The sequence below is a fragment of the Amblyomma mixtum genome, chromosome 2 (assembly GCF_055824585.1).
Source record: "Amblyomma mixtum isolate Tamu chromosome 2, ASM5582458v1, whole genome shotgun sequence".
NCBI lineage: Eukaryota > Metazoa > Arthropoda > Arachnida > Ixodida > Ixodidae > Amblyomma > Amblyomma mixtum.
The window spans coordinates 25,194,439-25,210,749 of NC_143013.1; the positions used below are offsets into that span (position 1 = coordinate 25,194,439).

General features: G+C 45.4%; 1 protein-coding gene across 5 annotated transcripts in view; it reads right to left on the minus strand.

Moving 5' to 3' along the window:
- Positions 1-235: 235 nt before the first annotated feature.
- LOC149358730 (SH3 domain-containing kinase-binding protein 1-like) overlaps positions 236-16,311 on the minus strand; it is a 28,594-nt gene continuing 12,518 nt past the window's right edge. For 2 of the 5 annotated variants that reach the window (XM_089570900.1, XM_089570897.1), the window contains exons 7-12: positions 15,280-15,711; positions 14,442-14,560; positions 13,575-13,679; positions 11,682-11,778; positions 10,479-10,669; positions 236-6,755 (exon numbers count right to left, since the gene is read on the minus strand). In XM_089570900.1, coding sequence (XP_089427026.1) covers positions 6,603-6,755; positions 10,479-10,669; positions 11,682-11,778; positions 13,575-13,679; positions 14,442-14,560; positions 15,280-15,711 — 1,097 coding nt within the window. In that variant the 3' untranslated portion in view covers positions 236-6,602. Of the gene's footprint in view, positions 6,756-10,478; positions 10,670-11,681; positions 11,779-13,574; positions 13,680-14,441; positions 14,561-15,279; positions 15,742-16,311 lie in introns of all 5 variants that reach the window. The other 3 variants (XM_089570899.1, XM_089570898.1, XM_089570901.1) reach the window with 2 other exon arrangements.

The following is a 16,311-nucleotide window of genomic DNA, read 5'->3' on the forward strand; positions in this document are numbered from 1 at the left end:
CTAGAATTTCGCCTCCATCGAAATTCGACCGCCGCGGCCGAGGTCCAAACCCACGTCTTTCGGGTCAGCAGCCGAGCACCATAACCACTGAGCCACCGCGGCAGCCTAAACCAGCATTTGAATTCTTTACACTTTCATACTACGAATATCTGGAGCCACCTCGACTCTCTTGCTGCCATCGCTAAAGCTAAAAATAAAGTTGCCCAAACACTACCGAAATAAATAGCTTAGCAAGACACATTCTTAGCTTTTTAATCAAACCAGTACAAACACAAACAAAATTAAATTTTGCACTATGTGACAGGCTATCATGCACTACCAGTTTCACTCTGAAACAAACTACAGCATGCTTGCCAAGACAAGAGCAAGTGGCCCAAACTGGTTTTGTTCAGAGGTTATACCATTTATTTGTACGAAAGGGCTACACATTCAGGTCACCTACATACTTTTCATCTTATATATATAAATCTATTATATTACATACAGACTGAGCTCGGAGGATTGTCACAGTGTGTAGGCTTTCTTGTGACAAAATGAGGGGAAGTGCCGTTTCTCTCACAGTGTGGGAAATACTTGGTGACCAAACAATGCCATAGCCACACACAAAGCATACACACCATCAGTTTAAGGCTCTTTTCTTGTGCTGCAACCCTGTGGCTGCTGGGGAGCAACTTTTCGGAAACCGCAGCAACCTGCTTCGGCACTGAAGTGCTCCAGCACATCACCACGGACTCCGTTTGCAGCAACAAGTTCACCAAGCTTTACTTGCAGTCGCAAGACTGAAATGCACTGCCATCAAAAGGCCCAAATTTGCACAAGCCACACAATGTACACACAAGGAGCAATGCTGGGAATGCAAACCACATGACGTTTTGCTCACCTAACAGCCTTGGCAAAGCTGGAACGCTGCAGTCACTGAATTTGGCATTGATGGACAACGACACCACACTCAAGCCTGTCTGCAACCACTAGCAAAATTAACTGCACCAGTAATACTGTTACTTGGTGTTGAATGCTCTTGTGCTGGACATACAAGTTAATGTGTAGCCGTATGCAACACTACTATACAAATGGACATGGATTAGTGCAAGCCAAGTACAGCCCCCAAGTACTTCAGAGACAGAAACAGAACATAGCTAACACGCTTTTCACACAGTTTCACACACAATGCAACACACAAGTCATTGTATGGCATAAAAGTGTCGCTGTTCTACACGTAAACTAGACTGACATCCACAGCTTTATTGCTAAATTGCATCACAAATCTTACAATAGCTAGCTTCCAACGTAAGTCAAGGTACCTAAGTCATTGGCAATATATCTTCGGCACACCAATGTTGTGCCCTTATAAATTGAGACAAGTGTTCAAGACAACACCATTTTTGGAGCTGAAATCGACAATATCAAGGAGGTTTTTAGTGTCCACGTTTCTGCTAGCACCTGGAAATTAAACCATTTCTGCAGGGTGGAATGTAGGAACACATTCATCAAACGTTAAGTACGATGGAACTTAGGCCATGCACCAAGCTGCACCACTTCAATAACAAGGAGGCAGGTCCAGAAGCACTTCCAAGTGGAATTCCACAGCAAATGCACTGTCACACAAATGCAGAAGTTTGTTGAACAGGCCAAATGCTCTCAACTGCAGGCCTTGGGTGCAACTAGCAGCTTGCTCTAGAAATAATATTAAAAAAGAAAACACCGAAAGCCATTTGGTGCAGACTGGTTCTTGCATTTGTATGCGTTTACGTTGCACATGCAGCATCAAGATTCAACCTCCACCAACAAGTGAAAGGCTGCAAGGCATCAAATGAAAGCCAGCGTGACATGGAACGTCTAGTTAGCACTCAGGAGCCAGATTCATATCTTTCTCACCACAAAGGCTCTCAGAGTCAAAAATGATAGAGTGCGCCATGCTCGCCTTGAGTGCTCTAGTAGAAAGTACCGCCTCTGAGTCTCAGAGATTACGTTTGCGTGCATCCGTGACCACACAGAGATACAAGTCACAAAGGCCCCAGACTTCGAAGCTTGCGTCACCATCGGCCTTCTTTGTTTTGGAGTACACTGCTAGAGTGAGTGGATAATGTCATAGAAAAAACAAAAGGAAGAATAAAAAAAAATTCTCTTAGCTGGGCCTGCTGCTTTCAGTGCCTCGAGGCATATGCAAGCGATAGTCAAGTTCGCACGTGAGAAGCGATGACTGCCTGAAAGATAATTAGGCGTTCCATGTGATGTAGGCTAGGCCTAATACGCACAGCTACAGGCATTAACTCTGAACCAATCTCATGCGTGAATGGAAAACACAGCCATCACTTAGTACAACATGGAGCCATGCCATTGTGATGGTATAACAGTGCTGCACGTGTGTCAAGCAGTAACATATGAAATCACTGAAAAAAATATGAAAATTGCCACACTTTGCAGCTCACAACACATTTCTCGCAAAAGTGCATGAAATTGCACACTGCCTAAATGATGCAATGAACAAAGGAAAAACCTCAAGAATCACTCTTTGCCTTACAGGTTTAAATAAACCAAATTATTTCTCTCCGTGTTTAAGAAAAATCAAGCCACTTGCATGTTATCCATCAGACAGCACAGGGATCACTTATTCACGAGTCAGACAAGACAATAAGAGCGCTGAAACACTGGCTCGAATGGATATGTTCTTTTGTAAATAGCTAAGCTATGTCAGCAGATAACGAGAAGTATAACGAGTTTACCATAGTCGTCTATATTACTTTCATCTATATTCAGAAGTTCACCTATTCAGCACACCTATAAAGAAAAATGCTTCGAATGCGCTAGTGATTACATATCGCAAAGAGTAAAGTGTATAAAAGCCACCCTTGCTAAGCCGTACAATAGTGCCATGAAATGCTGGCACGATTATCTACATCCGGAATGTTCAGATCACAAAAAAGATAAAAGGTAATGTTTTGGTGCCCTGATTTTCACAAGCGTTCATCAGCAGCTGCCTGCAAGAACCAGTGTACTCGTAGGTGACAAAGACCACTGTAGCGTTCTATTTTGCACTGTTGTTAGCACAGGAGAATACATCAGGAGCAGCTCGGTGGTTGTTAACACGAAAGCATCCACACGGCAGCTGTGCTTACATGCAAGATGGCAAATTGTATGCAAAAAACAAGTAAAGTGTGACTACAGAATGCTCACAGTGCTTGCGAGACAACTTTGCAGATGGCAGCCTGCTTCTTTAGGAACTGTAATGACATCAGCTAGAAGTTTTCCACAGGAGCTCTGAGAGGCTGAGGCTCCTCAGTACACTTGTGGTCCTGTGTTGCAAACCACGCAATTTCAGGAGTGCATATCCTGCCATGATATTTTTGCACAGGCAATTGAGAGTTCACAGTTCACATGCCTCATGGCGAGATACGGATCGTTCCAGGAATGAGTAATACACACTGTTCGTAATGACTGTGCCTTGATGGCCAGGCACACATACAAGAGAGAACAAAGTATCAGCACAAGTCGTTGCATAAGTTCCTCAGAAGAAAAAGAATCACAATGTTGCTCACAGAAGCGTAATTATTTCTTTGGGACAGAGAGCCAGCGCAGTGAGTAAAAAGACGTAAAAAATTCGGAGTCATTCAGAAGTCCCAAAAACATGCACTTCTGTGAAAACTCGTTCCAAAGCCACGAATGGGCTGGTGTAAAATGTTGGTATGCAATTAAATTGGTCATACAAAAAGGAACCAGTTAAAGCCCCATAAGCAGGCTTAATGTCCTCCTCCCAGTCTTGTAAAAAAGAGCGCATAGAAAAAATGCAAGGAGGCCTGCACACGACAGCAGGTGAATCTGGTCTGTTGTGGGGTTCAGTATTCCAGTCATGTTTCTCCAAAGCCTTCATATTATGCTCAATCTCTGCTTTCAGAGCCAGCCAGATGACAGACTTTGCTACATTCCCTGCAAAATCTCCAACCAAGGTGCCACAATTTAGACCCCATCAAAGCACCGAGACACAGCGTAATGAAAACCTGGCACCTTCCAACAGGAAATATAAGGCATCCTACACATGGCAAATTAAAACTAGATTTTAAAATCACAAAACCATGAAAACTCTTCTAGACTATCAGACAAGGTAGAACAGGAACCCAGAACCAAACCAGATGACATGCAGATACATGGAGAGGCTATCGAATCAAGAGAGAATGAAATAAAGTGAAACAAGAAAGTCTTCCAGCAAGAAGAGCTAACATTTTTGTTTTCAGATGATTAGCACCACCTAAGCATGACAGCATCTAGTACCACATAATGAGGCAGCAGATATATGCCGCACCACGAAAGAGTGCAAACCAAAATCACTGGCATCAGAACTACACCACTAAAAAAAAAGAAAAGTCGCCGCACAGGTGCACAGCACAACACTTGCAATATGTATTGCAAAATAAATGTTTGCACGGCCAGGAATCTGGGAATGGCATTGACAGCAGGATGCTGTATCCTGTGTCACTAATATTGTAGCTCTCCATGATTCACAATGAATGCAGACGTAAACAAACACTCAGTATTTACAGGGGCTTTCATGATGAATCACACACGAAAAGTAAAAAAAAAAAAAGAGATACTTCGTGCACTTTTAACAGAGTTGATTATGGCGTTTACCAACACCATGTGTATGTTTAAGATCAATTGCTTGGTCACTGCTCGTGTAAACACAACGCCGCAACAAAACATTGCCTGCAACCTCATGACCGGTCAAAATGCAGGTGCTGATGAGCCAACACTCAGATTCACATCTCTCAAACTTCCCTTCAACAAGCATGAAGCCCCACTTTCACTTGAGGCACAGTGCTTAGTTTGTTTACAGGCTGCAGATCACATTATCCACACATCACAGAAAAAAAGCGAGAAAATTTTCACACGGATGAGCAAGCAATTTAGATCACCATTCGTATTGCCACATTTAACCGGCTCAGTGGTCACCAAGGATCAGGCAAGATAATGGAATGGGCAAAGCTCAAACCCAGGACCACGCGCACGGTCTTATCTTTACTCTTATAATTACTGCACTTACATTCACAGAACTGAACCAACTTTCACTCAAGAAAATAAGTGTATAGGTGTCTGTCCATAAATACTAATATAAGCAAGGTTTCCACCTCAGGGTAACATTTTGGTACTGAGGTGAAAAAAGAAATAAAGGTAATTAGCAAAGAGAACAAAAGCAGGAAGCAAACACCTTGTGTAGTGAACGCAAGACCAAGGTGCTCGAATAAACCTTACAAGAAAGAAGGGAAGGCGCTGCTCACATCACAACACTGCAATGATGAGAAAATTTTAAAAACTGAAACAGCGGCAACCACAGTGGTGCTAGCCTGCTCAAGACAAACTAGGCAGTCTGGTCCTTGAACTAAAGGGAACACAGTGCACCTAGCAAATCCATAAAGAAGTAATTACAGAAGAGTCATCACTTAATTTACTTTAAGAACTTGTGGGGTTCACAGTAGAGGTTCGCTCGTGCACCAGGCGCATAACGTGCGTAAACCAGACGCACAATCTCCATTGGTTCAAGCCTCAGACCGCCTACAATCTCTGAGCACGTGAGACCTATTCTTTGTGCTCGTGTAGTCACGAAATACATGCGATGCAGCCAACAAAAGACCCATGCTGGCAATTTAAGTTCCTCCGTCCGTGCCACGACCACTCCAAGCATGCAACCTTACACTAAACGTGTCACTCGAACACACTTCACAAAGCAGGCCTTCCAAAAATGAGATGCAGTGGTGGTAGTATCATTAAATGGCACAGATATCGACACAGGCTACACTGTAGCAAGCACACAAATGCAGTTTGTGCAAGTTTGGAACTGCAGGAGCCCATTTATGTTTACAGATTTCCTATTTGTAAAGGCAACCACGCAGCAGCTGTAAGTTCTGTTATCAGATGTTAACACACCAGCACTTGAATATTTATGGATTCATTAAATACCACCAGCATTAGTTGTGCTTCGTGCCTTCCAAATGGCACTATCTCAAACTGCACATGGCATGTTATTATTTTTTTTTTTGGCCCCTAATTTCTTGACTAAACAAAACCCCAGCAATCAATACCAGAGTAAATGCTAAGAGCCACGGCTCAAGACATCGTTTTAATGCAGACTCAATTCTCCGGGTCAATTTTATGCTACACACACTGAGGCTGAAATGCATTTTACGACCCTCACTAACTATATTTCACACCAATGCTTCGTTCATGCTTAATCATGTGTTACACCATCCTAAGCCAGAAAGGAAAACAAATATGTGCTACGAACTAAACAAGTTTGAAGTTCAACACTGGGCCCATGATGCCAAGATTTAGTTTGAAAATTTTAATTTGTAAGCATTCACCCATGGCTAAAATTGAATACTTGGGGAAATTTGCGTGCCCAAGACCAGTGGAGTCCCCTCACTAAAACAAAATGTCTGCACATTTTGAGATTCTGAAGGCGAGGGAGGAGCTTTACGGGGCCTTGCAATGCTGAGTCGACAAGTTGGCTGGAGGGTGGCTGGCGGTGTGCTGCGGGGCTCTCTCTGCCTTCAGAGGGGGAAGTCGCACAGGTCTGGCCGTACCGCGAAAGCCGGTCAGACAGCAGCACTGGGTCAGACAGTCAGTGTCAGCTTTTTCAGTCGGTCAATCTCCACCTGAAGAGTCATGCGCAGTTTCTTCTCCTCGTCGATCTCGGCCATGAGGTCACGCACCAGCTTGCTGTACTGGTTGCGGTTAGACTCAACGGTCTCCTTCAGAGAATTGATCTGCAACGTGAAAGGATAATTCTGCGGTTAGGACACATACACAGGTAAATTTCTGTGTGCCTGCTAATCATAGAGTACTGGTTTTAAAGCACCACACAGGTAACAGGCTTAAGCCTCCACATGATATACAAATACTAGGTTGTAACTGCCAGTTGTGGGAATCACCAACCACATTTTGGCGCAGGCTCCGTAGCAGGCGAAAATCCAGTTTTGGAACAGCTCTGTTATGCTTTGCTTTGCAGCAGGAGTCTGATTACAAAAAATAAGGTATAAGTGCAAACTCACTCTTGATATTTCATAGTTGACATTTCCACTTCCGGTTAGCTCACTTATATGCCCCATGGATTCACCAACTTTGGTTGCTTCATGCTTCCCTCCATCGCTTAGTAAGGTTTCCTTGCCTTCTCCTCCACATTGAGATTCCAGCATGAGCACTCATGCATGTGTTCCTTTGTTTTTTGTTTTTTTTTTGTCAAGAGAATGCTTCCTTCAGTAAAACTTTAATACAGTTATGCTACAAAAAATCCTAAAAAAAACTCACTCCGCACCAAACGCATGCCTTGCTGGGATGCCAAGCAATCGACATTAATTGCAACACCTCGAGATGCACAACAAAACGATTCGATGCTCCATTCACAGCAGTGAGGCTCTGGGCTGTTTTTACCTATGAGCAATGACAAGACTTGCTGGCCACTGAATCACATGGAGGGAGATGCGTAAACATTTTCTACAACTCGACACCTGCACTTTCCGAAGTTCTGGCATACTATGACAGTCATGGCAAACACAACAAACCTGCCCAAGCTCCCAATGTTGCAGGAGTTAGTCAACAGCCGAACACCAATTAATGTCCTTTTAAGTACAGTGGTCCCAGCTTCAAACTGCAGCATGCGGCCTAACAATGTTTCGAGCTTGACTTTTTTATTTGTCTTCCTTCTTGGATAAGCTTCCTTAACCACGAATAGGCTTCAAAAGGACAAAGCTCTATAGATTGTTTACAGCGCACAGTTCTTCCTTTTGACACCAGATGGCACCACAGGCATGCTTGGAACACGGCGCCATTACGGGCCTCGTAAGTCTCCGGCGCGTGCGCCTCAACGCAGCACTGGAAATATCACGGGTGGCCGCTGAGTGTGTTCTTCCTAAGAAGACGTGAAAAGGCAGAGGAAATACAAGCTGTGTTGTGGACTGCAAGAATTGTTGGCGCCCGTTCTCCATGTGCCCTTTCCGAACGAGCGAACGCAACAAACACGTTTGCCAGCGCTAGATGGCCTATATAGAAAAAAAGGTTTCGATCAGGGAAAATCTGAGAGGGAAAGCGCACAACATAACCGCATGAACAAGCTGTTCCGCCACCGAAACCGTCACTTCGTGCTTTCAGTTGCTGCGCAGTATGTTGAGACCCCATTGCTCGCAAGTTAAGACATGCAGTCATTAAAGGTGCACTGAAGAGGATTCTGAACATGTCTTTTTGCCGCGGGAACTCAATCCACACGTTCCTAGCATTCTTAGAAACAGTGACTTATTGCCCTGTGTGGCCGATTTCCCCAATTAAAACGAATTAACATCCGGCTCCCGCCTTTTTTTTTTAATTCTGCCTCGTACGGTGGGCGGAGTCGACCAACGCGTGGATCGCCTTCCACCCAGTCCCGTGGAGGCTTTGCTTTCGCTTTATTTTGTTTTTTAGCTTTCCATGAATAAACAGTTTCATTCACAGCTAATATAGCCGCAAAATAAGCCCGAAGAAATAAAAATACGCACGGACTATTTGCTACTACGAACTACTACGTATTACTCTGCCGATGGCAGAGCGGCAAGCCGCCACGGGACTGGGTGAAAGGCGCTCCCCACGCATTGGTCGACTCCGCCCACCGTACGAGGCAGAATTCAAAAATAAAGGCGGGAGCCGGACGTTAATTCGATTTAATTGGGGAAATCGGCCACACAGGGCAGTAAATCGCAGTTTCTAAGAAAGCTCGGAATGTGTAGATCGAGTTCCCGCGGCAAAAAGACAAGTTCAGATTCCTCTTCAGTGCACCTTTAATAAAAGAAGCGGCCGAGGATGAATTATAGACCTTTCCAAAAAGGGCTCCCTGGGCGCTGCCATATTGTTCCCTGGACTGCAGTGGGCACCTCCCGCTAGCACGGTGGAAGCGGCGAAACGCCTCCTCTCTGGACTGCTAGAAACCGGTTCCGCCGCCGAAAACAATATGGCAGCGCCCAGGTTGGAAAGGTGTATAAACGGGAAAAAAAAGACAACTTACGCTCCTACATACCGCTACTGTATGTTGTGCAGTGCACAGCTGTGCGAGCGGACAATGCTTGCCGTCAGTCGGTGTACTACATGCCGCCTATACTGTTGAACTTCGCTCCAAGCAGCGCGGTTTTCGTGGACCATATTCGGTATAAAGAATTGGCATTGCAGCTGCTGTGCTGGGTTGTTGTCACTTCATTGCAGTCCATGCAAGACGTTCACTAAAAGTGACTCCACAGGCTCACAGTGAAGCTGACTGCTTACAACCAACGAGACATCAAGCATTTTCATGTCCGCATATCGAGCGTGGAGCGTACCACAATTTTATATGTAAGGCTGTCGCAATTGTGAACTTCAGGTAGTATGAACGCATTGCCATGCACGTGTTATAACAATTAATTTAATTTAAAATACCGCGGAATCATTTAAAATGATTGCACGCCAGCTTGTGAAGGCTGCTTGATGCATGGTACTGCTACCATGATAGTTAATATTTGTATGTCTATTTACTTTTGTCACCTTTCTGTGCTGAACAAACCAGTAGAAAATATTTTATGCTTCCTAAGCACCGTTAACAGGTTGTAAACAAATACGCACAATGCGTATGTGAACCTTTTAGAGTGGTGTCTGCATGCAAGTACACAGTACGTATGACAACGACCTGCACTGCCGCAGGAGCATTAAACCTTGCCGTTTTAGATAATAACAATAAAAAAATCATTAAGCAAAGCCTTCAGGGAATGCAAAGGCAAGCATTCAGGCGATCCACCCGCTGGCTCGAAGAGGCGGAGAGCTCAGCAGGTCTCCCAACATCAAGCCCGATCATGTTTTCACGCCTCAAGTTATCAAATTAGGGTTCTCGCACATCCTTCGAAGTTTTAGCCAATCCATAGTATCATCTTCCAACTCCTTTAGAACCGTATCAACCGAAATATTTTCCGTAGGAACAGAACCATCAGACGCAGCAGCCGTCTCGACGAAGCACGCGCCGAGCAGTCAGGAGGCGTGTAATGGCGGCGCGATTACGTGATCAAAGATGGCAGCCCCCACGAAACGGTGCTGTAAAGCGCCTATAGCAGGGCAGGATATAATTAAATAAAAAAAAACAGCAGTTGGCAACACTGGCCACGCTTTGCGGCTCTCTGTATTACACCATTTACAACAGTGACCAAAACCAGCTTTCTAATGTCTGACTTCTGACTGTACCAAGCCAGCTTGTTTCTTTATCTTATCGTTATCTTATCTTGTTTCTGTAACATAAAAAAATGTAACAACAGTGTATTTTTTGTCATGGAGAAATTCTGTTCGGCTGTCCTGAATGTGGGTGGAGCTTCACTGCAGACTTGAGTTGTGTCCGACTATAAATGATGATGACAAAGTAGACGTGAAATTTATTACATCCTACTTTGAAGTACTACTGATACCCGAGTTTATAAGTACTCATGCAAGCCGCAAGCGAGCTCATTTACCTGCTGCTGGAGACTTGTGAGCTCTTCCTTGGGCACACAGCTCTCGCGGAGTGCCTTCAGCTCATTCCTGAGCTCCTGCACAGTATCGCCGTCCGCTGAGCACAGGCCCTTCTGGTTCCGCAGGATTACCGGTGCGGCCGACACTGCCGGCGTCTCTTTAGCCACGGGGCTCCGCGACAGTGCAGCCGCTTCTGCGTGGCCACGTTGGCACACCAAAACCAGTCAATTTTCTTGTGAAAAGGTGAGCTAAACAACAGTATGTCTGCAAAATACCATTACATCATTGCTGTCCTAAGTCACAAGAAAGCCATCTTTTCAGCTAAGTGAGACTTTGTGGCAGGCTAGGTGGTGCATGATTAGACTGTTCAAAAACAGCTCAAAATATATGAAACCACTCTAAAAGGCACCTATACTACAAGTGATCTCGCAATACTCTCTGGCAGGCTGGTCAGTGCCTCGTTGAATCTGCCATAGTAAGGCAGCAACATTCCATGTGCAATGGCATGTCTCTTACAGTGCGAACTCTTACTGTACGCACTAAAAAGCATGGCTGAAACGCTTTAAAGAGCACCCAGCGACCCGTTTTGTAGCCGCTCCCACAACAGTTCATTAAAAAAAAGAGCATTTCATTTTCGAGAATTTCATGATCCACTCAGAAAAGAGGATGAGGCCAAGAGATCAGCGCAATTCCGTTTTTTTCAAAGGCACAGGATCACAATCTCTGATTATGCCTCCCAGCTCATCTCACAGTTGTCTGAATGGCAAATTTGGCTCATAACCACCTCTATATCTGACCTAAAAGATAACACACACCCACAGGAGCTCCTAAACAATTTGCAGGCTCTTAACTTTAGGATTAAGAAAAAAAAAATTTAATGAGCAAGGGAATTTGAACTGGTGTGTTAAACATCCTAAAACACAGCGCCTACCCAATGAGTGGTAGAACAGGTGAACAAATGCATAAATGTGTTCTTGTCAGCTCCCGCACAAGTTCCTTAGTGCACAGTCTTCTAGTCTTTCTGTGTCAGTGAAACGCACAATTCTGCACCTGCCATCACCAAGGGCCCCTTTTTGTGTGGCCTTGTCTCGTCATTCAAACCCTTGAGCCAGCAAGGAGTTTCCCTTTGCGCCCAATCTTGACCCATCATGATGGGCCATACACAGGCTAAGCCACTGGTGATAAGCACGCACACGCCAGCTCACCATCTCTGATGGAACCAGCCAAGGGCTTGTGCGCAGATGGCGGTGACTTCTGCGGGTACACCCTGCTCGGATGCTCCTTCTCTGGGCTGCTGGCAATCTGAGTGCGGGAGACACAACCTACGTGTTTACTGCCTCTCTAAGCGGAAGTCTGGCAAAGGCAGCCTGGTTTTGACAGGGACACACACAGCACCACTACCTACCAAGCAAGGACAGAGGTCTGAAAACTACTACTGCAGCAGATTTCGCAAACCTCAACCCTCCAGCTTAGCTTCCCTTTGCACTGATTTGAAATATGCAGTCTTGATGTTGACCGGTCAGTTCTGATGTTAGTTTCTCAAGCACATTTTCGAGAATAAAACAAAAAATATGAATTGGAAAATCGCTACTGACTCACTGATGTGTATTTTGGTTGGTTGGTTTATGGGGTTTAACGTCCCAAAGCGACTCAGGCTATGAGAGACGCCGCAGTGACGGGCTCTGGAAATTTCGACCATCTGGGGTTCTTTAACGTGCACCGACATCGCACAGTTCTAGAATTTCTCCTCCATCGAAATTCAACCGTCACGGCCGGGATCACTGATGTGTATTTTAGAGAGACAATGACACAGTAGCACTTCGAAGCAAAGTGTCCAATGCAAGGCTAATTCTGTGACCTCAGGCTCTCAAAGCAAAGACTTCAAGCTCCCAAGCACAAATTCAGAAATCTGCAGAAATCTGCTCCCAACACTGCAGGCTTCACACTTTTTGTTGCACTTAAAAATAAATATATTGTGGTTCTACATGCTCAGAACTCACTCAAAGAATTCAAGGGCACCAATTTTTTGAAAATGTGGTCGTTAAAGCCTACTGTTAACATTTCTCCACCATATCTGCTGCCACCTTTTTCTAATTTGAGTTGCAATATCCATATGCAACATCTAGATAAGGTAAAACAGCTAAAATTATGCAAAAATTTGTTCTCCAAGAGCCTGGCATACAAGCTAGAACATTAAGCAACAGCAGCCAGCACCCAAGGCACTGAAAGGGGATACCATTCTCACACTGAATTTCACCACTTCAAATGTGCAAGTCACTCGAGAGCGGAAAAGAGCACACCTGTGCCCTTTTTTCTCCAGTTTTCTGACAGCGCTGCAACATTGCAGAGGCGGTACGGCAGCTTATGTGCGGAGAATAATGGGAGAGTACAAGGTTCCACTGAAAATCAAACAATTCATTCTAGAAGCATAGCCAGGTAAAGGGTTAAGAAGGTCGCTTGCACCGGGAAACCTGCTCTCCCCTCAGTCTCGACTGTCTGGCCTTACTACCACTCTTGCCCACCTACTGTACCTATAATCACAGGCAACACGGTATGCCTCTCGCCAGTCTCTATTACAGACTGAACGTTCATCCACAGTGTGCTCGCTCTCTGTGTGTTAGAGCAATGAACATGCACTTAACATGCCCTACCCTTGTCTATTTCGTACGAACCAACCGTGACTCAGACTTTTTGCATCACAGGATGGGAACATGTGACTGTGCCTACGCATCACTCCTATAAAAGCTCGCCTTCAAGGCGAGCTAAGTGTGCCGAGTGATCTCCATAATCATTACCTCATGAAATTCCCAACTTTTGGTCTGGTACTGCCACGAAGAACGATTCTATTGCGTATGAAAAGAGAACACTACAGCCAAACAGGGTATCCAGAAAACACCACCACGAAATACCAGCTTTGCGTGAATTACGCGACCAGCCAAGTGGTTTAGACGGTGTAGCATTTTACCTTGATTTCATTTATTTTTATTATTAAGTAAAATAAATTTGACCCATCTGTAACAAGATTTGAGGGCGGATACCTCTCCCAAAATGTACCCAGTAGCAAGTTCGCGAACTTTTTTTTTTCCAAGAACAATCACCTTTGTGTCCTTGTTCTCGAATGTGGGCTGACTAGAGAATTTGGCCTGGTGCCTCTTTCCAAGATCCTTCATCCAAGCAGGCTGCTGCTCACTTGGCTCATTGCCCTGCGAGAAGTCGAGGAGTGCCACACTTACGCTGTCACACTACACACAAATTTTTAAGCCTTGCAAGTATACCAATGAGAGCAGATTTTGAAGAAATCAAATGTACTTCAGAAATTTTAAGAGAAAATACTGAGAGGCACAAAGAAAGCACAAAATGCCACTCATGTGCTGTCATCACATCGTGAAAGAAACCCTCAGTCCAAGCACTCTTCTAAAGTGCACTCAAGTGTCCAAACATCGTTCATATTTTTTAATTATCAAAAATACTTAGAAATGATGTAAACGACCGAGTGGCTTCACACACTTCCTATGTGCAGGTGTCAACTGTGCCCCAGATACTTATGTAAAAGCCGAGGCTTGAGAAAAGAATACATTTTGTGACGTGTGTTGATTCACTGATAGTGAAAAGCTATATGATAATTCCAGTTTCATCAGAGCTACTCTTCTTTTTATAGCCAACACACAGAGCTATTACAAGACAACTCTCCTAATCTTATTTTTCTGGTTTTGACAATCCATGACACTTGAAGCAACACTTGAGTCATGGCTGCCTGTCTGTGAAAACCTCAGATAAGTTCACATCCCAACCCTTTGTGCGCTCCACCAATAAATCCCTGCCAAGATCTCGGAAACATGATTGCAGTATCAAGAAATGAACAAATAAAGGCACAGAAAAGGGTGAGAGATGCCACACAGATTGTGGCCACCACATGCAGACAGTTCACCAGGCAACAAAGCAGCAGTTCAGTGCAGCTTACTCACATTCTCTTTGACGATCGTGATGTGCGAGGGGGGCCGCCTGTTCATCGGAGGCCGGACCCGATTGGCAGTGGGGTGGTTCAGCTTGTTCTCCGAGGGCTCGATGCTGTCAAATGTCGCTTCTGGAATGCACAGCACGCATGACGCCGCCTGAGCTGAATCTGAATGACACCATGCCAGTGTGACAACAATTCAACAATGAGACCTGGAGATGCACCACTGGGTCTCTTGCGCAAACTGAATGCTCTCTGTTTCTGGCAACGTTTTTTGCACAAATCTTGAGAGACAGATCAAAACTCCCGGGGTGAAGGCACCACAAAACAAGCCACGATGGAGTGCTTGACGTAGACAACAATGCTCCACAAGCAGCCATCACAGGACATAGAACAAAGCAGAGTGACAGACAGGAGCATACGTTCAGCGCTCTCTTCGAGAGAAGGAAGCAATGGTGCACGACAAGAGACGGAGGTTCCGGACAGCACAGGACCTAACGAACTTGGAATTATCCTTTAAAAGCAATGAGCCCAGAAGGTTAGTTTCAAAAGCCAAGGAAGCATCTTCATCTTCAGGCAATGAAAGGCAAGACGAAGGAAGCAGTTAGTACGAGAAGGACCCACAAGGTGAGGTAAAAGCGATGATATATGAAGCCATCAAAGCAGAAATAACTGCTAATTTATGCTGGGAGAGGGCTACAATAAATAGCAGCAAAGACAGCAAACAGCACTCACAAAAGAGGCAAAGAATGAGCACAGAGGCTAGTTCTGTACTGCAGCAGCCTCGCAGACGCTCACAGGCATGAACAAAAAGCTCTGGCAACGGAAGGACAAGGACCTTTCTTTACCAGAGCACTCATCCTTCCTGGCCGATGCCACTGGCACCTGAGACTCCTTGGAGTCAGCCACTCCATTGGCTGTGACCCTCCTCACTTGTGCATACACGGGCGCTGGCGCAGCCTCTTTCGTTTGTCCATCAGCCTTTTCGGCCTTCCTAGCGGCCAGCAATGGAGGTGCAAGTGGAGGCAGGGTGGGGGGAATGGAAGTGGGTGTGGCAGCAGGGGTGGGGCTAGAGGGTGGCAGGGGAGGTGGGGACGATGGGGGAGGCACGTCCGCATCTTGGGAGGGCCATTGGGGCAAGGGCTTCTTGGGGGCGGGGCTTGCCGAGGTGGGCGGGGACTGCAAGACAAAGGGCTTCTTGGCCGCTGCCAAACAGGTCGCAGGGGGAGGGGCAGGGGCCTTGCCTTTCTCTTCCACCGCTGCTCCGCCCGGGGAGGGTGCTGTGACGACAGAGGGCAGTGAACCGCCCACTAAAGAAACGGCGAACAGCCACACATGCTTGTAGGCCAACACTGCAGTACCCAAGCATACCACCAAAAGGCGACAGCTCAATCTTTGCACAACAGCGACACCTAATGATGCCACAAGGAAAATGACAACCTTGGAGCGTAATGGGCGGGAAGAAAGCTACCATTCCCCTTTCGAACACTAACTGTCAGTACGATGTCACTGTTCTCAGACACCATAGATTTCAAAGAAGTAACAAGACCCTTCCCTTTCCTCACATTGCTTCAATTCAATGACACAGTGCTTCAGGTACCCCTACACAGGCATTCATTTGCGCCACAGTTGCGAAGCCAATTCAGCACTCGCACAAATGTCATTAATATACCAAAAACACTGACCTGCGTGATAGCCCATAGATGGCAAATTTGCTTCACCGTCTGAACAAACCAGTGATGGCACAATTGACACTCTCTCACAAGCAGCTAATACAGTAGACTCCCTTTAGGACAAAGTTGAAAAGACCAGAAAATTTGTTCATAATATCAGAAGTTCATATTCACAGAAGTGACCCTAAAAAAAATTGGCTGGCGGTC